The 21,613-nt window shown below is 41.7% G+C and overlaps 1 protein-coding gene across 1 annotated transcript in view; it reads left to right on the top strand.

Annotated features, from left to right (window-relative positions):
- The window catches only part of cemip2 (cell migration inducing hyaluronidase 2), a 39,390-nt gene extending 19,557 nt beyond the window's left edge, over window positions 1–19,833 (top strand). Inside the window, exons 7-23 of the mRNA XM_039803579.1 lie at window positions 1,521–1,690; window positions 2,999–3,211; window positions 4,926–5,131; window positions 6,083–6,152; window positions 7,016–7,149; window positions 7,915–7,998; window positions 10,963–11,094; window positions 11,296–11,331; window positions 11,649–11,804; window positions 13,443–13,620; window positions 15,769–15,984; window positions 17,395–17,606; window positions 17,804–17,986; window positions 18,585–18,804; window positions 18,891–18,992; window positions 19,118–19,263; window positions 19,722–19,833. Of these exons, the coding sequence (XP_039659513.1) occupies window positions 1,521–1,690; window positions 2,999–3,211; window positions 4,926–5,131; window positions 6,083–6,152; window positions 7,016–7,149; window positions 7,915–7,998; window positions 10,963–11,094; window positions 11,296–11,331; window positions 11,649–11,804; window positions 13,443–13,620; window positions 15,769–15,984; window positions 17,395–17,606; window positions 17,804–17,986; window positions 18,585–18,804; window positions 18,891–18,992; window positions 19,118–19,263; window positions 19,722–19,833 (2,570 nt within the window). The remainder of the gene's footprint in view (window positions 1–1,520; window positions 1,691–2,998; window positions 3,212–4,925; window positions 5,132–6,082; window positions 6,153–7,015; window positions 7,150–7,914; window positions 7,999–10,962; window positions 11,095–11,295; window positions 11,332–11,648; window positions 11,805–13,442; window positions 13,621–15,768; window positions 15,985–17,394; window positions 17,607–17,803; window positions 17,987–18,584; window positions 18,805–18,890; window positions 18,993–19,117; window positions 19,264–19,721) is intronic.
- Window positions 19,834–21,613: the final 1,780 nt, after the last annotated feature.

The following is a 21,613-nucleotide window of genomic DNA, read 5'->3' on the forward strand; positions in this document are numbered from 1 at the left end:
CATGCCCCTCATCTGGTGCAGAGAGACAAGTCTTTTTTTCTGCGCTCTGATCTCCTCCTGCTCCGTGCGCTCTCCGTCTCCACGCGGGTTCTCCGCATCCATCGCGGCCTGGATCATTTCTCGTGCGCCCTGCTTTATTTCCACATCCAAGTAATGGTCTTTATAACGCGGATCAAGTACAGTCGCGATGAAGTGCAGAGGATCCGAACAGATCTCACTGAAACGTGTGCTGACAGACTCTAAGAGCGTACTTTTCATTGTTTTCACTCCGTGGTCCGTCTCAACCTCTTTGCTTAGGAGACGCTTTGCAGGTGAAACGGATCGGGTACTGACACACGTGCAGGTCGCGGTTTCTGTTTGCGTCATCACAACATTTTCGGCCGTATTGTTTCAGTGATAAAAGTATTTCGGCCGAAAACCGAAAATGCCCTTTTGGGCCATTTTCGGTGGCCGAATATTCGTGCATCCCTAGAAAACACTGTTCACAAACTGCTCCAAACAGCTCTACTGTAGTCCAGCCTTTACTTCAGAGACAAACGTGCGTCACTTTGTAACACACGTTATAATGCTCGCCTAGCTGCTAGCGTGGCACGTCCTCATACTCTGCTTCTTACCTAGCTACTGCGCATGTGCAACTCCAAACAAAGATGGAACAGAAGTGAGATGTCTCACTCTGTAGCTAAAACAGAGAGCTCAACACACAGGGTGAAAAGGGGAGCTGCAGCAATGTGCAGTACAACAAAAATATGATGTTTTTTTAAAATTAAACCACAGAAACCTATTCTGGTACAACCTCTAAATACAATAATGAAAAAAAAAAAGGTTAAGATTATTTTTTGGGGGCATTTTAGGCCTTTAATTTCACAGGACAGATGAAGACATGAAAGGGGAGAGAGAGATGGGGAATGACATGCAGCAAAGGGCCGCAGGTCTGAGTCGAACCCGCGGCCGCTGCGTCGAGGAGTAAACCTCTATATATGTGCGCCTGCTCTACCAACTGAGCTAACCCGGCCACAATATTTTATATTAAATTAGATTAGATTCAACTTTATTGTCATTGCACATGTCATAAGAACAGAGCAATGGAATGTAGTTAGTGTCCAGACCAGAAGTGCTTAAGCAGTGATTAAATACATATTAAATAACATGCTATAGTATAAATAAATAACATATGCTACAGAGTGCAAGGTATGAATGATATATAATGTGTCTATAGGAGTGTCTATTACTACAGGTATGTACAGGCAGGATATTAAGCTGCTATTTTAGTGAAAAGGTTTGAGTCGAAGTATGACTTGTGCCACCTGAGAAAGGTTCCACAAGAATTTGAAGTTATGTTATGTTTTTTATTATTTTATTTTTTTACTTTTTTTGGAATGCAGCAGTTGACATGTGTAATCATACAAAGTAATGACTTGCACCACTTCCAGGTTTTGTCCAATTTTGCACCAGAGTTTTCTTTGAAAATGGTCACCTAGTTGTAGCATATGACCAAGAATCTACCTGTCTGTTCTACACAGGGAAACCTCAGTATAACCATGTTGGAGAAATCATAGATGGCGTCGACATGCGTGCGGAAGTGGCTCTGCTCTCCAGAAACATTTTCATCTACGGGGAAATGGAAAGCTCGTGCTACGGAGACAACATGTGCCAGTTCTACAACCACGACACCTATGGAGGCCACATCAAGGTGTGTGTGTGTGTGTGTGTGTGTGTGTGTGTGTGTGTGTGTGTGTGTGTGTGTGTGTGTGTGTGTGTGTGTGTGTGTGTGTGTGTGTGTGTGTGTGTGTGTGTGTGTGTGTGTGTGTGTGTGTGTGTGTGTGTGTGTGTGTGTGTGTGTGTGTGTAAGTTTATAGCACAGTCCCTTGTTTAAATTGTGCTTCCTGTCTGTATTTGCTGATGTATGTGTCTGCATGTCTCAGCATGACTTTATATACTGTGGCTGCAGTAATCTGCGTGACAGTTTCCATACTCCAGAGCTAAAGGGTTCATACATTCTATATTTATATGCCGTCCTTAATGAGAGGGGTTATTCATGTCCCTAGTTCAGTTTGTGTGAAGCACTACTACTTCTCTCACTCCCGTTCTCTCTGTTTTCCCCCTCTCTGCCTCTACATGTCAAGCTTTTATTTTTATATAAAAGATACAGTCTATAAATCTGAACACTGAAGACCTAAGACAGATTAGGTTCAAACACGGCCAATACTTGAGCAGCATTCTCTTCCCTGACCTACATGGGTCTCTATATAGGCATAGGCATTTGTATAATGATAGTCCAATTTCATTCAATGTTAGTGGCAAATACACAACAACATTCCTTAGGCTCTATGTAACTGGCATGTGCATGTGTATGTCTTTGGATGCATATACAGCAAGCATTTGTCTTGAGGCGTCATGTGCAGTGTATATAATGTAGAAACATTATGCTACTCAATAATTGTAGCATAATGTTTCTACATTGTGTGTGTGTGTGTGCCAGTTAGCTGGAAGGATTGGCCAATACCCCCTTAACAGGAACCAGACTGTTTGGATTATGCCATACCCACATAAATACCTCCGTGGGAGCATTGTACAGCATATTTGTATTGCATTATTTGTAGACATTAATCATTCAACGTTATTTTCTCCCCAGTCCATTTGTGTCCAGCTTTTACTTTGTGCTTCTGTTACTCACATCTCTCATACATCAAGAGGAATGTCAGTGGTTTTGATACAGTTTGACTCACTGGAGCATGATTCCAACAGAGCAAAAGTTCATATCCCAGTGGGATCATAGACAAACGCAGAGAATCATACTGCAGACCTAAACCTTTAATTGGACCAGAGTGGTTTGACAGTTAGCCCGCTTTTGTAACATAATGTGAACCTTGTGTAGCCCCCCCCACAAGGCCAGTGTGATTTACTTAAGCGGTTAAGCTCATTGTTCTTGCTTGATTGATTTTAAAATCACCTCTTTTTTTGCGTCTTAACCTCCACTCTCTGGCCTTTCTTTCGGCAGATCCTTCGTAACTTCTCATCCGTGCATCTGTCCCACGTGGAGCTGAAGAACATGGGCCAGCAGCGTGAGAAAGGGCGCTACCCCGTCCACTTCCACATGTGCGGGGATGTGGACCAGAGGGGAGACTATCGGGAGCCCACCTATGTGGACGGACTTTCCATACACCACTCCTTCTCCCGCTGCCTCACCATCCACACCACCAACGGTTTGCTGGTTAGTAAAGTGTGTGTGTGTGTGTGTGTGTGTGTGTGTGTGTGTGTGTGTGTGTGTGTGTGTGTGTGTGTGTGTGTGTGTGTGTGTGTGTGTGTGTGTGTGTGTGTGTGTGGTGTGTGTGGGGGGGGGGGGGGGGGGGGGAGGTGTGTGAGAGAGTGTGTGTGAGAGAGTGCGTGTGTGAGATGATGAGTAATTCTAAAAAGTATGTGGGGACAAATAAAAGACAGCTGTAGACAATGAAATCATCTTTATTTGGAGGATTTGAAGACAGCTGACAGTAATAAGTACGATGTGATGTTAGCAGTTGAATGCTCATCAATTACAGCCTCCATCGCTGGATTACTGTAATGACTTGTTTCCTCCTTTCTTTTTTTTCCTCTCCCTCTCCTTGCTTTCCTTAAATCGCTCTCTTCAAACCCTCCTGTCCCATACCTTTCTACATTCAAGAGTGATCTGTACACAACAGTGTAACTCTGTAACTCTTGTGAGAGATACACTAGTTCACAATGTGTCCCTTTCTTTGGACCAATGTTAATATTTTTATATACTTGCTGGATAAATGAAACCATATGACATCTCCACACTGGTATGTCTGTCAACTGCAAAATCCCAAAGTCTGTGTATGTTTGTGAGAGCTATGCTCCCTCCTGACGTCTAACTGACGTGATGGGTTAATCTTTGTCCTTGAGGCCATTGGATTAGAAGCATTCTTCCGATCTGCAACGAGGAAATGGAATTTACAGAGTTTGACATTGTTTGCTGTTTTCCCGGTTTCCCTTCTGGCACAATGACCATGTGAATATTCAATACTCTTGTTGTGTATTTTCTTCAACAGCTCTCTTGACCCCGTTATTCTCTACATAGCTTCAGATGGGTTTAATAAAAACAAAATGGACCGAGTAGGAAATTATTTCAGGAATTTTAAGTTTTACGGAGGCAGGCACATCTAGCAGTTGGAACATAATCTTTATTTTTTTTATTTTTTCTTCCTGTGGGTTGCTGATGGTTCCAAGATGGACTAACAAATGTTGTCTTAGCCCTCTCATTTACTTGGACTTTTCTGCATATTTCCATTAGGTGCAAACTACCTCTTCCTTGGAAAGGGAAAATTGCCATTAATGGGATATAGTACTGTATTCATTTTTCTCTCCTGTCAAGAACTCTAGTCTCTTTATAAGGGTTGCACAATATTTTTTTTTTTTAATCGTTAGCGCGATATCAACTTACGCAACACATCGCAAAAGGCTGCGGCATAACACACACAAAAAAGATGTAAGTTGAAGGCATCGGGCGCCCAGTTGGTAGAGCGGGTGCACATATATAGAGGTTTTTTTATTTTATTAGGACAATGCACATTAATCAACATTTCTTTTCTGCATGTCATTCCCCCCCTCTCTCTCTCCTTTCATGTCTTCAGCTGTCCTATCACAATAAAGGTCGAATAAAGTTTTTTTTTAACCCCCACTTTTTTTAATTGTGCCTTTTTATGTTCAATTCAATGTTCAATTTTGTCAATAAAATCATTTGGGAATTTTTTTATTCAACAAGCAATTTGTTGTATTTTAGCAGAATACTGAAAGCAGCAGAAAGGCAGAACTGAGTACACTTTAATATCTGTTTATTTATCGCAAGTAATATCGCTATCGTGATATTCAACAATGTTATCGCATATTGCATTTTTTTAATATCTAGCGGCCTTCTTTCTTTGACCCAGGTGAAGAACACTATAGGCTATGACACCCTGGGTCACTGTTTCTTCCTTGAGGATGGGATCGAGCAGCGCAACACCTTCTACCACAACCTTGGCCTGCTGACTCGACCCGGGACTCTGCTGCCCACTGACCGCAACGAGACCCTCTGCACCAGCATCAAGGACAAAGTCTACAAGGGCTACACTCCCTCACCCAGCACAGAGTGCAAGTAAGAGATTAGGATCCTGACATTGGGTGTCTCTGGTTGGAGATACGAGTGCAGAGCAAACTGATAAAAGACCGCATGAGTTTCTCCACCGTCATAAAGAGCAACCACTGCTAGCACTTTGTGCATTCTTACTGTGCACTCTACAGTTATTTTTGTGGGTGTAACAATCAATTATTTACTAGTATATATGCTGTATATACATTCACACACCCATCAGAGTGAATTTAGTAGTCTTGACAGTTTTAAACATCCGCCACAGATCCATAACTGCTCTGTAAGTGCACACACAGATTAGAGTAGTTTTTATGTGACACAAGTTATGATGTTGTAGTGTAGACTTTCTGAACAGTCATCATGTACTCATGGAGATTCCCCTTTCTTTGAGACCACTGAGCAGTGGGGTCGAATCAACACATAGGATTTGTGCCATTTTTAAAATCTCCCACACTGACATTAAAGTCTTTGACTCTGTCAAGTGTCTGTGTGGGAAACCTGGTGATAGTGCAGACAAACCCTGAGAGGAGACCGAGGGTCCATGTGAAAAAGATACTGTAGTTAGTATTAGTGTGAGCGATATCAGCAGGGTGGTTTTATCCATGCAATAACAACCTCTACTCTCCATGGGATGTTTTTATGTCGCAGCTAGAACAAGGAAAGTGCCTCTGTGAGAGAAGCAACAGGCACTGTATCCTGCGGGGGGGTTTGGCTGAGCTGTCCCTGTCCAGGGTTTATGTTGGAGAGGTGGATAATTGAGGGAATTTTGAAAGATCACATGATTCTTTGATCTCTGTCTTCTGCTTATTAGTCATAGTCTCTGTTATGCCAAGGTACTGCCTTTTTTAATGTGTGTGTGTGTGTGTGTGTGTGTGTGTGTGTGTGTGTGTGTGTGTGTGTGTGTGTGTGTGTGTGTGTGTGTGTGTGTGTGTGTGTGTGTGTGTGTGTGTTTTCCAGGGCAGTTTCAACCTTCTGGATCGCCAACCCCAACAACAATCTCATCAGCAATGCAGCTGCTGGTTCGCAGGTAATAACGTCAGAGTTATGTAAGAAAAAAAGCGTAATCTTTTCAGAAGTGATTAATAGACTTGAGAAAAAGGAAGATCCCGCACTCTGCTCTTGCTACAACATCACCATTTATTGAAGAAGCTAACATTTCGGTTAAGACTCTTTGACGAAGGTCCAGAGGGAACGAAACGTTAGCTTCTTCAATAAATGGTGACGCTGTAGCAAGAGCGGGAACTTCCTTTTTTCAAGTCTGTGATATTTTCCAACGCACCTGCATAGAAGAATTCTTGGATATGCGAATTGTGATCAACAAGGATATAAAATAAGGATCAACCTTATTGATGTATGATATGTAGTATATTATGTAAAGCTGCTGTGGCTTTGGTGTTCCTGAACTTTGCACAATGAAAATGGAAGATTGTCATGCTCATATCAAATTGATCCATCAATAAAATGGGATTTAACTGGCTTTAGTGTCTGATAAAGGGGGTGCAATAACATAGTGAGACGAGGTAGAAGTAGAACACGAGGATCCCTCATCCCGTCTCTCAGCGTGGAGGTGCACTGCGGAGGGCTGTGTACTAATAATTGGTAGGGGGTATGCTTGTGATATTAAGGTTGTCTATATCTATTGAACCATGAACTTGTAATGAACTATTGAGCTCATATGAACTCCTACACCTGGTTTATTCTTTCTGTGGGGCATGGCCTCACATGTAGTTATGACATCCTGCCTGGTTCTGCATATTGGTTTTATATGTTACTCCAGTGCTCCACCTACGGATGATGTGTGTATGAAGCCCAGATAATTAAATTCCTGCTGTTGCCCAGGCGTACCACAAACGTGATTTATCACCTCATCTCTCTTCCTTCCTGTTCCAGGATGCTGGCATATGGTTTGTGTTCCACAGCTCTTCCACCGGAGACTCTCATGGGCTGGTACCAGAGACTCGAGCAGAGCTCACTCCTCTGGGGATTTTTTACAACAACCGCGTACACTCCAACTTTAAGGTATCCTCACCGGAGCTTATCTTTTTTTATTATCGGTGTAGCTTCAAGTCAGTGTGTGCTTTCTCTCCCATATACAGGCCAGTATTCCATGTGCCAAACCCCTCAGTTTCGTCTCTGTCTGCTTCTGTGTTTTATAGAGACAAGAGAAATACAGTATTTATAACTTGTTAAAAAAGCATTGCACATAATTCTTTGCTTATTCACTTGGTTCTTGCCAAAATGAGACATGGACACACACACACACACACAAGAGTAGGCTCTCCAATAGTGCTCTGTTGTGTAATGACAGAAGTCGGGCAGGTGAACTGTAAGTCCTTTGTTCAGTCTGACCAGAGCAGCCTCTCTTATAGAGGAAGGAGCCCTGAGGTTTAGACTATACATCGCTTATTCCACAGGACCAACTCTGAGCACAGGTTTCCATTCACATACAGAGATGTAACATTTTTCCTATAATTTACTTTACAATTCATTTTCTAAACATAAAATTATATATTTTTTTTTTTTTTTTTTTTTTTTTTTTTTTTTTTTTTTTTTTTTTTTTTTTATTTTTTTTTTTTTTTTTTTTTTTTTTTTTTTTTTTTTTTTTTTTTTTTTTTTTATTTTTTTTTTTTTTTTTTTTTTTTTTTTTTTTTTTTTTTTTTTTTTTTTTTTTTTTTTTTTTTTTTTTTTAAAAAAAAAAAAAAAATTTTTTTTTTTTTTTTTTTTTTTTTTTTTTTTTTTAAAAAAATTTTTCAATTTACTGATAATAATTTTTGTATTAACATGCATATACTGTTCATTGATAAAAGAGTGAAGACCACCAATGCTAGTGCTGCCGACCCCCGGGAATACCTGTGTCTGGACAACAGTGCTAGGTGTGTATGTGTGTGCACACGTGTGTGCAACTGCATTTTACATTTTGAGCGAGTATACGGTCTGAAATTCATAATGTGTAAAGAAATATAACCCCAACCCCCTAACTCTTGAGTAGTCAGTTATGAGTGTATGCAAATGGTTAGTGTCTTACAACTGACACTATGGATGTACACTATAGGCAAGGCAAGGCAGCTTTATTTGTATTGCACATTTCAGCAACAAGGCAATTCAAAGTGCTTTACATGAAACATTAAAAAACAGTTAGAAACTAATTAAAAACAATTTCAAAGCATTAATACTTAATACTAATAACACTATACTGTACTCTATACTGTACATATTTTTGCACAACGTGTATAACTGCACTATCGGGGTGTTTATAGTGGCTGATCATATGCATCACAGTGTACAGTTACACTATGTTAACATTTTGGTATGTGTGGTTTACTAATGTGTTTGTTGCATGCCACTGCCAATAACTGTGAATTAAGTTATTTATAGCCCCCCGCTGTACAGTACAGTATATCTTCTAGGATATGACCATTGACTGGGATAGATACTGTAGATGGCTTTACACTCGATTACTGGATTTTAGTCGAAGGTCTGTCAGGTTTGTGTTGACAGAGAAAGCAAGGCTTCACAGATAGAGTTTCCACTCTCCCTACCCAAATACAGCCCTCAACTAGACGGAAAAAATCTTAGGTGTCCACTGAGACTGCTGGCCACGCTGTGTGTGTGTGTCAGTGTATAAATGTGTGCAGAGGTATGAGGGGGAGGATTTTAACCAGAGAGAGAGATCCCAAACTTCCTTCTGATTTATGTAATCCTCTGACCTTTTCATCTCTCACCACATTAAGGTTAATATTTCCCCTTTATTAACACTTTGGTCCATGACAAGGTTTTAAAAAAAAAAACTAGCAGCCATAATTCCATACCATCTCTGGATATCCCTATATCCAGAGCATAAATACTGATGTTGAAGGAGAGCTCTGATCAGAATTGAGTGACACCATTCGGCCTGAAAAAAGACGATGAACCCTGTCCATTTTTGAAGACTACAAATCTCCTTTTAAAGATATTTCGTAATCTAATGGGAAGATGGGGGATAAACCTTTTTGTATTTAAAAGGCAAATATTATATAGCATTTTCAGGATTAAAATTGCGTTTTGTGTTTTGTACTAGAACATGTTTTCATGCTTTAATGTAAAAAAACACTTTTTCTCATACTGCCCATGGCATCTGCACCTGTATTCACCCTCTGTATGAGACGCTCTGTAGGAGCACCTGTCTCTTTAATCCCTCCTCCCGAAAAAGACCAGTCTGCTCTGATTGGCCTGCACGCTTTCTGGAATCTCCAGAGCCTCCGCTCCGTGTTCACTAGTTGAAGCTGGAGCTACTGCAATGGAGTATATAGCAGGACTTTGTACTGTGAAAAATCACCAATAAAGGCGTCTTAACCAAATATTACACAACCGTGTCCCAGCAGTAAAGTGACCGGAATTTATGGAGAAATTACCAGCATTAGCCGAGATTACAGCTATGTCGCGTTAGCATGTTGCTAGCTACTTAATAGTTAGAAGTATGCTAACGTTAGATTGTAGTGGAACGAAGCAGCACTTTCTACCGTCATAAATCACAGATAAAGGCTTCTGAACCAAACACTACCCAATCGGACATGTTTTAGCAGTAATGCGACCCGGAATTGGGAGAATTTAACAACATTGGCAGCCAAGATGACATGGTTTACTGCCGTTAGCCATGTAGCTTTTTATTTGGCAGTTGACACTAAAAGAATAAAGCAGCAATTTCTACAGTCAAAAATAAAAAATAAAGGCTTTTAAACCAAATGCTACTAACAGAAAATGTTTCAGGAGTAATGTGACCCGAAATTGGGGATAATTTAATGACACTGGCAAAATAGCACTCAGCCCTGTCTACTTGGAGCAGACGACCAGTCATAGAAGGCCGGCTTAGAGTTGCAAAGACTTAGCCGAGAGTAGAAAAAACTGTTGAAACCGGAGTGTTCAGAATAGTTGGAAATCTGAACGTTTTAGCTCAAAGGGATTCGTCTAAAATATGTTTGCCTCAATTATATTTGTTTTGGCCGCGTTTAACATGACATTCCAACATTATAACATTGTAGATATGACAGAAAACACAGAAAAGCATGTGACCTTTTAATGACACCATGTGAGGCAAAATGCACTGAAGCCTTCAGACTTTTAGTCCAGTTAAAATAAAATAAATTATGTTTGCACAGATTTATAGTAGTTTGACATTATGATTATCAGGTCACTCACAACCCTCCAGTAACTAAATTGGTTACATCTATCTTGTGTGTGTGTGTTGTGCATTTGCCTTCATGAGGACCACATGTGCAGGAAAAAGTAGGGGAAAATATGAGGTTTGACATTGTGCTAAGGGTGAAAACTACAGAGGTAATCAATGTAGTTATTGGAAAGTCACAAGGTTATTAAAGTGCTAATATTATGCTTTTTGGCTTTTTCCCTTACCTTTTATTGTGTTATATATCTTTTTTGTGCACATTAAAGGTTTACAAAGTGAAAAAGCTCAAAGTCCACCCCAAAGGGACTTACCATCTCCAACAGAAAACACTGTTCACAAACTGCTCCAAACAGCTCTACTGTAGTCCAGCCTTTACTTCAGAGACAAACGTGCGTCACTTTGTAACACACGTTATAATGCTCGCCAATGTGCTAGCATGGCATGCTTCTGTCCTTACCTAGCTACTGCGCATGTGCGACTCCCAACAAAGATGGAACAGAAGTGAGATGCCTCACTCTGTAGCTAAAACAGATAGCTCAACACACACGGTGAAAATTTAATTCAAATTAAACCATGTAAACCTGTTCTGATACAACCTCTGAATACAACTATTAACTTCAAGATGAGCATAATATGAACACTTTAATAGAAACGTGCTTGTGTGTGTGTTAATCAGATTCCGACCACACCAGAATGCTGACCCTAGCCGTCCACGGGTGGCGGCAGTCATTGGCAATCTGATCTCCTTCAAGAACAACGACTTGGGAGCGTGGATACGGGGAGGTGACATCATCATCCAGGACTCTGGGTGAGACGACTCTTAGGCTGCGATGTGATTCATGTAATGTCTTCAAGAGAACTGAGCACTGGGATGTTTACTGATGAAAAAATGAAAAAAATTGTGTCATCACAAAAACCTAAACTGTAAATCTCTGTGATTTTTCATTGGACAGGCTCATGGTATTTCAATAACAGACAATGCACTAAAATATTTCCTTAATCTGAACAGATTTGCAGACAACGGAGTGGGATTGTCCTTTGCCAGGTGCGTACTTCTAAACTCTGGTCCAAGCAGTGTCATGATTTTATTCATATTTATTCCATATTTGCTTTTCATATCTCCCTGCCAGATGAACTTGCCAAAACACGTGTGATCGATTGCTAGATACTGATACTTTAAATGTCTTGTGTCACAAGCATCTCTTTCCTGATTGTTTTTTTTCCCTCTTCTTTCAAACCTAAATAAAAAAGTAAACACTTTTACAAACACTTGTCCTGTTCTATATGTCTTTGTTAAGTTGTCAAATGTTTGCACATGTGATATAAATCTATATTCGCCCGTATCTCCTCCTCGCTCTCCAGTGATGGCAGCTACCCGAAAGATGAAGGCTCCAGCCAGGAGGTGACACAGTCTCTGTTTGTGGGTGAAAGCCGAAACCGAGGGACCAACGGAGGACAGAATAAATACTGGGGTGTAGGAGGGACTGATGCAAAGATGAGGACTCTGCCTAGAAACAGGTGAGGAGGAGAAAACAGAGGGAGGAATAAGCTGTTGAAAGGAGAGGGAAGGAAAGATACATGTGAGGAAATTGAGGGAAAATCCAAATCAAACTGAGTTCTCTCAGGAATTGCAGGGGATGGTGTTGGGAGGAGTTGGTGAAGAAAAATATGCTGGGATAAACAAACAAGGAAGAGCGAGGCAATCAGGTAGTTGGACAGATGGACAGCTGAGGCTGCTGCAGCTGCTTTAAGCAGTAGGTGGACTTGTGAAAGGAAGTTCTGTTTTCACTGACTTCCCTCTAGTGATATTTTAAGCAGTTTATGAAAAACTGTGGTGGCAACACTTGCGTGGTTTCGTAGAAAGGGATTACTCATGTAGCATTTGATTTCTTGAGAGCAAGGAGATAGTTGTAGGCTTTTTTTGGCTCCTATTTATTTCAGCTGGATGTCACGGTTTACTTCCTTTTTATTTCTATTGTTTGTACCAGACAAATGTTTTGTGTTGCACTACCTGTGCCTCCCTGACAGTGCCTTAGATAGGACTTCCATTATGAGGATGTTTATAGAGCCTCTCCATGCTGTAATGCAATGTCTGACTAAGTGGACAATCCCTAATGAGACCAGAGTTTTGAGCTTTATGTCCCCTCAGGGACGCCTTACAGTTCCCTCTGTCTTTCTCTCTCTCTCATTACAGAGATTGTTATACAAAAGGAGCGTACCATCAACTAGAGACTGATAAATAGCTGCCTTTTTAGTTTTAAATGCTTGGGTTTATGTCAGTTTGTGACCACTGTCACCGCTGTGTACAACTTTACAGCCATTTTACAGGCTTCCTGACCGCACTGTGACATCTGGCACAATCAGTTTGTCTGTCGTCATCGTGGTTACTGGCAGAGCTGCTGACACACCTTTTTTTTTCTTGCCAAAAGAGAATGGACCGTTCCACTAAAATGTATGGCTAATTTGAGATCCTTTAATTAAAGTTCAATACGGTTTCCTTAATAGCAATAACGTAAGACTTAGATCCTTGTCTGAGGGAAAGTAAAAACTCAAAACAGACTGAGTGATGCTGGAAAATATTGGTTAATTCTTCTCTATAGTTATTATCCAAGGTTGTCAGTCTTTTTAACTTAACGAGCTTCGCTTTTTCCATATCTATATACAATTATTGTTAGTTGTATGACACACTATTTGCACTGGGAAAGAAAAAGTTTGAATTTTCAACTATAATTCTCTTTACTAAGATTGTATTTGTAGTTTTTCTTTTATGATTGATGTTAAAATCATTTATCACATTACTAATGTTAACAGAGTTGAAGTCATTTTTGGCGGAACCATTGAAATTATGAAATGACCTATATAGGCCCATATGACCAAGAATTATGAAACATGTCATGTCTTAGGCAGTTGATGTCTTGCACCCTAGTGAGCTCATAGTCTGTCTGAAATGTTTTAAGTTTTTAATAACATGTTCCTCCTTTTTTTTTTTTTTTTAAGTTTTGGGTTTTAGCCAGTCCATGACTAAACCCTGTGGTCATCCATTTGAATGCTGGTCTCTTTACTTGATCTGTATTTTCTCCCATTTTATTTATTATCTGCTTTATTGTATGTATCCACTTGTCTTATCGTGGATTATTCCCCGCTCCCTCTCTGTAGGACGTTCCCAATCCGAGGTTTCCAGATCTATGATGGGCCGGTGCGGCTTACACGGAGTACGTTTCGTGGCTTCGTCCCCACACCGGAGCGTTATACCAGCGCCGTGGGATTCAACCTGAAGAACACCTGGCAGCTCACCCCACGAAACAACCTGTCGCAGCTCAACTTCCAATCCACTGTGAGTTAACATCTATTTTTGACAACTAGGCACGCTCCAGTTACTGAGGGATACATGACCCTCAGAGACTGAGGGACAACGCAGAGATGTCCATAGGAAGCAGTTCAACCCTACGCTTAGTCACATTCTATTTACAGTATTATGGTATATTGTTTCATGTTTTAATTGTGATCTGCTTTTAATATGCTTATAATAGCTCAGTGTTTTCCATAGGTTGACTGCCTTGGGGGGTGGGGGGTGGGCCCTGGGGGAAGTTAGCGTGGGTCAGTGGTGCTCTGCTGCAGAATTAATATAGGGGAAATACTGTAGCTCATAACAGCCAAATGACTGACACTACAGGTGTACGTTTCCCTTCCAGCGTGTCTTGTTTAGCCATATGATTTGGGGTTATGTTACATTTTAGGATAAATACTGCTGCATTCACATGGATTCTGCCAGATTGCAAACCGGATATCATTGTAGTGGACAAGAGCAGGATGGTCAAAATGAAATGAGGCCGGCAGAGAATACCGGCAATGGTAACGGTAGGCGGCATTGCCGTTCCAATTTAAAATATTTTAACTTTTGATGTCCTCCACGACGGAATTGACAATCTGGAGCTGATCATTTTCGTGCAAGAACACCCGGAATTATATCACCAGAGCTTGAAATCCTACCGAGACATTACAAGAAGCTGCATGATTTACTAGAATTATTACGTGAAAAAATAGACACAAAATAATTGTATTTAATACATTTTATTCCGGTTTTTCATTTTTTGTTAACAATACGACATCGCCGGATGTCGTCATGCGTGTTTTGTTTCCCAGTCCTGCCATTCCGTCGGACTGTTTGTTTGTTTGTTTGTTTTCCAGTGCCGTCCAAAAGGTGTTATTATATATTATGTTATCATGTCTGCATGAATCCATGTGAATGCAGTAGCATGACTCTTGATGGCTTGTTTTCAAGCATTGCATGCTTTTTGCATGCTCTATTTTCATTCTCTCTTCCTTCCTCTTCATCTATGCCTCTAACTTTGTGATTGTTCTTTTTCCTGGTCTGGTTGTGAACACTCCTTGGACGGACAGCTTTTTTTATTCATCGTAGTTTTTTACCTTTAAAACCTCACTTTATGTGTTCCTCCTCTTGGTACACTGGGACTGGTTCCCCCTTTGGCAGTTTGCGCTTATTTGTGGTTCATCCCTATAACTATCCCCTCATATTGATTAGATCACAACTCAGATCAGAGTCACGGTGTTGGCAGTTATTTGAAGCATTGGTTAGACAGAAAAGGGGAGCCCCTTCTGAGACAGGCCTGTGGAGAAATCATTGTAGATCACTGGTGCCCTCTTGTGGTGGTATAGTACGTTACGTACGTATAGTACTGCTTTTACTTATATGTGATTTCAAGAAACCTCTCCCGCTCATCAATGCTCATTTTTTTTCCCCTTAATATATTTTATTGGATACAGCTTTCAAACAATATTTGCAACATAGTACAATATAAGTCTCTATTTTGTGTTTTCAGAATGAACAATTCTTCAAAACAGATGTCCTTTTGTGGTTTCATCAATGCTCATTATTGTCTTAAAGTTTTAGTGCGTAACTTTTTGATGTTAACGAACGTCCTTTACATTCAAGCCATTGCCAAATGAGTTGCTACAAAGCTAATTAAGACTATCAGCTCCACACAACTCTCTGGATTTGTCAGTATGACTATGTTCAGAAGATTGTGGCGTCCGGTGACTTTCCCGCGCAGAAACTCGAGTGAAGATAATGACCTCTTCTGACGAGTCCATCATGTTTTTTTAATCCTCCGTGTCCTCCTTGGCTACTAGCAACTGCATGGAGGGGGGAGTGAGTGGGGGCTTTTGTGCGATCACGGAAGGCTTGTATCATGTGGACGCGCCAACAGTATTGTTGTCATTACTTAGAATTCCTCATGGGTGCGACAGAAACTACGCACTATAGCTTTAAACCACGAACATAAACAAAGTAAACCTTTTCAGTTCCAGTAAATGGCAGCTGCATTGAAAAAACCGCATTCCCTAACAAACATTTACCAGAGGTGGCTCTTAGGCAAAGCAGTAATACCCTGAATTGATCCATAGTGCTAAAATGTACTGTATATGGTGGCATTCCCGACACTCTTGCTAATAACATCCTCAGGTGGATCTGCGGGCGTTCTTTGGCCGCCCTGGGCAGTGGTTCGAAGAGAACGACCTGGATGGCGACAAAAACTCCCTCTTCCACGATGTGGACGGGTCAGTAACCGGCTACACAGACACCTACGTCGGCAGAGCGGACAATTACCTGATCCAACATCCTGGCTGTGTGAACGTGTCCCAGTGGAATGGAGTGATCTGCAGCGGCCGCTACTCTCAGGTACGGCAACAACAACGCCTCATTGTTGTCGCTCTGTCCTCTAATGTAAAACTCCTCCTGACCCCTGCACTCCACCACATCCTCTTGATAGGTGTGTGTGTGTGTGTGTGTGTGTGTGTGTGTGTGTGTGTGTGTGTGTGTGTGTGTGTGTTTTTGTGACTATTACTACAGGGTAACAGTTGGTGAACATGTAAATATACCAGAAACCGTTAAAATAGGACATAAACATGTTAACTTCTCATAGAAAGGAAGAACATTGAAAATATAGCTTTCACTCTTCACGGACACACACTGTGGGCCAGATGTACTAACGCTTTTGCACCCACTTCAGGAGGTAAAATAATAATAATAATACATAAGTTTTATATAGCGCTTTACATGGAACTCAAAGACGCTTTACAAACAAAAGAAAATTAAATAAAAAAATAAAAGCGCAGACTGCCTGTTGCGGGAACTGAAAATGGCAAATTGCGCATTTCCGTGTCATGCATTCATGGGAGGGTCAAGGGGAAAGTGGGAGTTTCCCATAAAGAGATGGGAGGGGAACAAAAAGTATGCCTAATTATGTATTCCGCGGTATGTACAAAAAAACGCCCGTGACAGAGGGCCTCTATTTTGCGGTGAAAATTCTCCGCCTCTTTAAAGCAGGTGTAAACCAGCCGCAAGCGGGTTTCCTCGCATATGCCTCCTGGTGAAATGGCGGCAGTAATCCGAGCAAGACAAAGACATAGGCCAAGGAGACGAGCTGAAAGGATTTTTGCCACAAGGATCACACTTTTCCAGTTGAGTGAACACTAAATCATTAAGCGTTACAGATTAAGCAGCCACGCAGCGTAACAGTTAGTGGAAGAAATCAAAGATGACATCGAATCTCCGACTCAGCGTTCACATTCCATTCCAGCAGTTGTTAAACTCCTCGCTAAATTACAGATATTGGCATCAGGATCATTTCAAACAGTGATAGCATCAGCAGTGGGAATATCGCAGTCAAAAAAAAAAAAAAAAAAAAAGAAAACGGACAAAGGGGAGGGGAGGGGGGGGGGGAGAAGGGGGGGGGAGGAAAGGGGAGGGAAAAAAGAGGGAAGAGAAGAAAAAAAAAAGGGGGGTGGGGGGGGGGGGGGGGGGGGGAAAAAAGAAAAAGGCAAAAAAAACGTACATCTGACCCAGAATGTACACACTCTTTCACTGCTTGCTGCATCTGACGGAGCATACTGCCTCTTAATTGCCACGTAGCGATAAAGCACCTGCACAGGCAACAGCTTCCCCTACTGACCAAATGGCCATACTGCTTCCAAATCAGAGGGATGTTTGAATGCTGTCTCATGGAGCATGTCGGGGAATTCAGCACAGTCCTTCGAAGGTACAACTCCTCCTGACCCCTGCACTCCACCACCCCCTCTTCTCCTTCAGGTGTACATCCAGACCCAGGGAGCGCCCAGCCTCAGTTTATCCATCAGCAGAGATGAATACCCTAATGCTCCTCTGGTACTGAGGGGGATTAACAGCCAGGCGGCGCAGTCTCAGCAGTACCAGCCCATCCTGATGATGAGCAAGAGCTACACTCTGCACTGGAGTGGACCTGCCCCCCGAGAGGTTGTCCTCTCTCTCATCAACTTTGACAAGTGAGTACCAAGAGGCAGCAGTTTTTTTTTGTGTTTTTTTTTTTGTGTATGTAATTAAGTAAAGTTTATTTCTAGAGCACATTTAAACACAGTTTAAGGTGTGTTTAAAAAGGCCAGAGAGTAAAAATGTGTCTTCAGCCTAGATTTAAAAACCGAAATTGTGCGTGATGCAACGTCTCTCTCTTTCTTCCACTCAGAGATGACTGGGTGCTGGTGGGACTCTGTTACCCATCGGACACCACATTTCAGATTATGGCCGACATCAACGATAGGCAAAGCAACACGTTTGATGACCTCACAGACTACGGCACTGTGCCATCCATCGCAGAGCTGGAGAAGAGGCCGATGGAGCGGAAGTACTTCTTTGACCGATCTGTTGGGTGAGAACAAACAAAACCCAATCCTCTCTTTAAAATTACTTTCTAGGCGTTTTGGCCTTTTATTGATAGGACAGCTGTAGACAGGAAATGGGGCAGAGTGAGAGGGGTAGGACATGCAGCAAAGGGCCGCAGGTCGGAACCGAACCCCGGGCCACTGCGGTAAGGACTGAGCCTTGGTAAATGGGGCACACACTCTACCAGGTGAGCTTCCAGGGAGCCCCAGAAATGTATCTTTTTATATAAAACAGATGTTGAGGAAGTTTTCCTTTGGGGGGGGGAAAGGTAATAAATTGCAGAATATCGCAAAATGTGTAAAATCACAATAATATCGTATCGTGATAATATCGTATTGTGAGTCCTCTGGTGAGTCCCACCCCTACTCTAGCAGTATGTTAAAAAAAGAAGTGGGTTAAGCTTTCAGAGATTGCCTTGGTTTTTAATCCTGAATTGCATTAACCTTCTCACACTGATAGCTTAGCAGTCTGAAACTTCTCACTTCTTTCATCCCTTTTTTTTTTTTTTGCCTCTCTGAGGCTCCCTGATTTCCTGCAGTTTATTAAACTGACTATTTCTCCACTTCTCCTCCGATCACACCCAGCCTGTTGTGGCTCTACCTTCGGGCCCGGCACGGGCGTGACGGCCAAAGCTACTGTTCAGCAAAAGGCTGCGAAAGAGTGAAAGTCATGGCCACCACGTCCTCCAAACAGACCTGTAACTGTACGGCCAAGGCCTACCCCAAGTACTCCAAGACACCCTCCGCGGTGGTGCCTATGCCGGCCCTCAGCACACAAGCCTGCAAAGACTGTGGCGCTAAACAAGTATGTGAGCTACATTTTAAGATGACGTCCGTTCATCAGCTTCAAAACGCAAGCCACCATTGCTGACCAATGTGTCTCTGTGTCAGCTTGTGTTTTCCAGTGAGCCGTGGACCTCCTACCTCCAGACACAAGTCAAGTCTCTCAGCGGCAAAGAGCAGCAGCGAGGAGATAACCGCTCCTTTATCACTGTGAGCATGCTAGGCCTCAAGTACAAAAACAAATCCAAACACATTACCTTAACTATGTCTTGAATGTGTGAATCAGGGTTTATTTAACTTCTTTTTTCTTTTTTCTTCTCCCTGTCACTGGCTAGGTGAATGAGGTGACCATGTTTTTCTCTCAGCCTGGGTATTTCCTGGTGACGGTGGACGCCTGCTCCGGGAAGGTCACAAAGAAAACCTCATTTACCAAGCTGGACGCCAAGATGGAGCAGTACCTAAAAACTGGAATCCCAAAGAGGTGAAGCCAGGGCACACTGCTCACAGCACGTTTGCTTTTCTTGCACTCTACTTTGCACTACTTTGCATTACTTTTTGCACTATACATCCCACTCCACGTGTACTTGTCTTGATATTATGTCTTATTTGTATTTTTGTATTTTATGTTGATATGTGCCTATATGTATATTGTTGTCTCTATTGTACAGTATGCGTCTATATTACTATTTGTCTACTGAATGTTTACTGCTACATGTCTATTTGTTGAATGTATAGAGAGTTAACACCTACCGAAGTCAAATTCCTTGTGTATGTTAGTATATAAGCCAATAAAACTGATTCGGATTCTGACAAGGACATACAGTGGTATCAAAATCTGAGACAAATATGTCCTATTTAGTATAAATATACAGCAGCCCAGTTTAGGAGAGCTGTGCACATTCTTGCTTAATTAACAGACGTGTTTTGTTTCTCCAACAGTTCTATAGTGCTCATGGCGACACGAGGTCAACCAGAAGGCTTGGTGGGTGTAGCATCGTATCTGGTCTCTTTTGGTTTGGCCAAACCTGCTGATCTGCACAGTAAAGGTTAGTGATGTGCTTAACACCCCCCCCCCCACACACACACACACACACACACACACACACACACACCTTTTCTTCATTTGTCTAGTTGCTGTATTTTGGGGCAAAGTCTCTCTTTCTCATGCACGTGTTATTGCTGCCTCTCACCGCAGAGAGTCTGGCACTTTGGGGGTTCCAGGGTGGTTCTTCACCCCCTCCGTGGGTCTCGCTACAAGCCGGACAGGGGGATGAGTTCCTGGGGCTGCAGGAGCGCTACTTGCCTCTGGGTTTGGAGGCGTACGGCTGTACGCCACCTGCAGCCCACACGCGCAAAGACCTGGAGCTACTCAAAACAGCCACGGGACTACAATGACCAATGTGAACGTAACAACTTAACTACCCAGAACACTCTTGCACACAGATACACAAACACACGCAACCAGCTGATGAATGTGAACTGCTGAACCTTTAATTTATTAACAATGGCAAAGATGTTTACCGATTTCAAGTAGAGAGAAGGTATTTTATTATAAAGGGGGTGAGTTTGAATTGAGTTATTTTTTTTGTGTGCGCGTGTGTAAGTGGAAGTATGCCTTGGGGCCATTGAGTCAATGCACTTTTCCTTTTTAAAGACACAACTTGCCTTATCAGCCAAAGTGATCGAATGGAGCTTTACAATAACTCAGTTTATCTTTTTGTTTATCTTGGAACAGAAGACAAACCAACCCAAAGCAACTTTTAACATCTACCTATCAATCTTATTATTTATTATGTAGTTCATTAAAATCCAGTGAATTGAGTCTCAATGCATTAGATGCACACAAGCCAGGAGGAAATTATGAGAATAAATTGCCTTGTCCATGAAACGAGACCATGTTCGATTAGAACAGAGAATGAAACAAGATGGATTAGATGAGCTCAGGTCAAAGGGAAATAATGAAAATAAATGCCATTGCAACTGAGAATGAAACCGCACTATTGAGCCAAAAATGAACATGTAGAAAACAGATGCAAAACACCTATATTTTAAAACAAAGTCATAACAAGCCATATTCATATTTAAATGGTTATGTAAACAAAGGGTAGTTTGCAGTGACGTTAATCTTGCCTTTGTACATAAACAAAAAATTCTGTTAAATAGATAAAAGGTATTACTTTGTAGGCCATAACTCTTTCTACCAATCTTCACACATCGTTTAGCTTTTTAGTTGATGTCTGTAACAACTGAATCTTTAACTGGAAAACCTCCTCTGATCATCGTGCAGCTGTACAACTTTAAGCACCTTTTTTTACGGATTCCTACATGGACTTACTGGATCTTTTTATCTGATATTCTTATTTATCTCTTCACAGTGATGGCATGTCACGTGCTGGCCACATGTGCAGTGCAAATATACCTATGCATCACTTTTCTTTTTTTGTCGTTTCCTCGAACAGAATTGAATGTTTTACCTTTCATCTGCCTCATTCGTGATCTTTTCACGTGCATTATTGCCAAAACCGTGTTTTGATAGAACACAGGGTGCCTTCTTTTTAGAGTTGGTACCCTGGCTGAACAGTAGTGAGCCGCAAAATGCATACAGATCATATACCAGCTGTAAGGTAAAAGGCTTTGTGTTGAGAGTTTGAAGTGGTGTTTGGATGTGAGCAGGGCTCCCCCACTGAGCAATTGTGTGTGTGTGTGTGTGTGTGTGTGTGTGTGTGTGTGTGTGTGTGTGTGTGTGTGTGTGTGTGTGTGTGTGTGTGTGTGTGTGTGTGTGTGTGTGTGTGTGTGTGTGTGTGTGTGTGTGTGTCCTTGTTTATTTGTAT

This window comes from Perca fluviatilis, chromosome 6 (genome assembly GCF_010015445.1).
Source record: "Perca fluviatilis chromosome 6, GENO_Pfluv_1.0, whole genome shotgun sequence".
Lineage (NCBI taxonomy): Eukaryota > Metazoa > Chordata > Actinopteri > Perciformes > Percidae > Perca > Perca fluviatilis.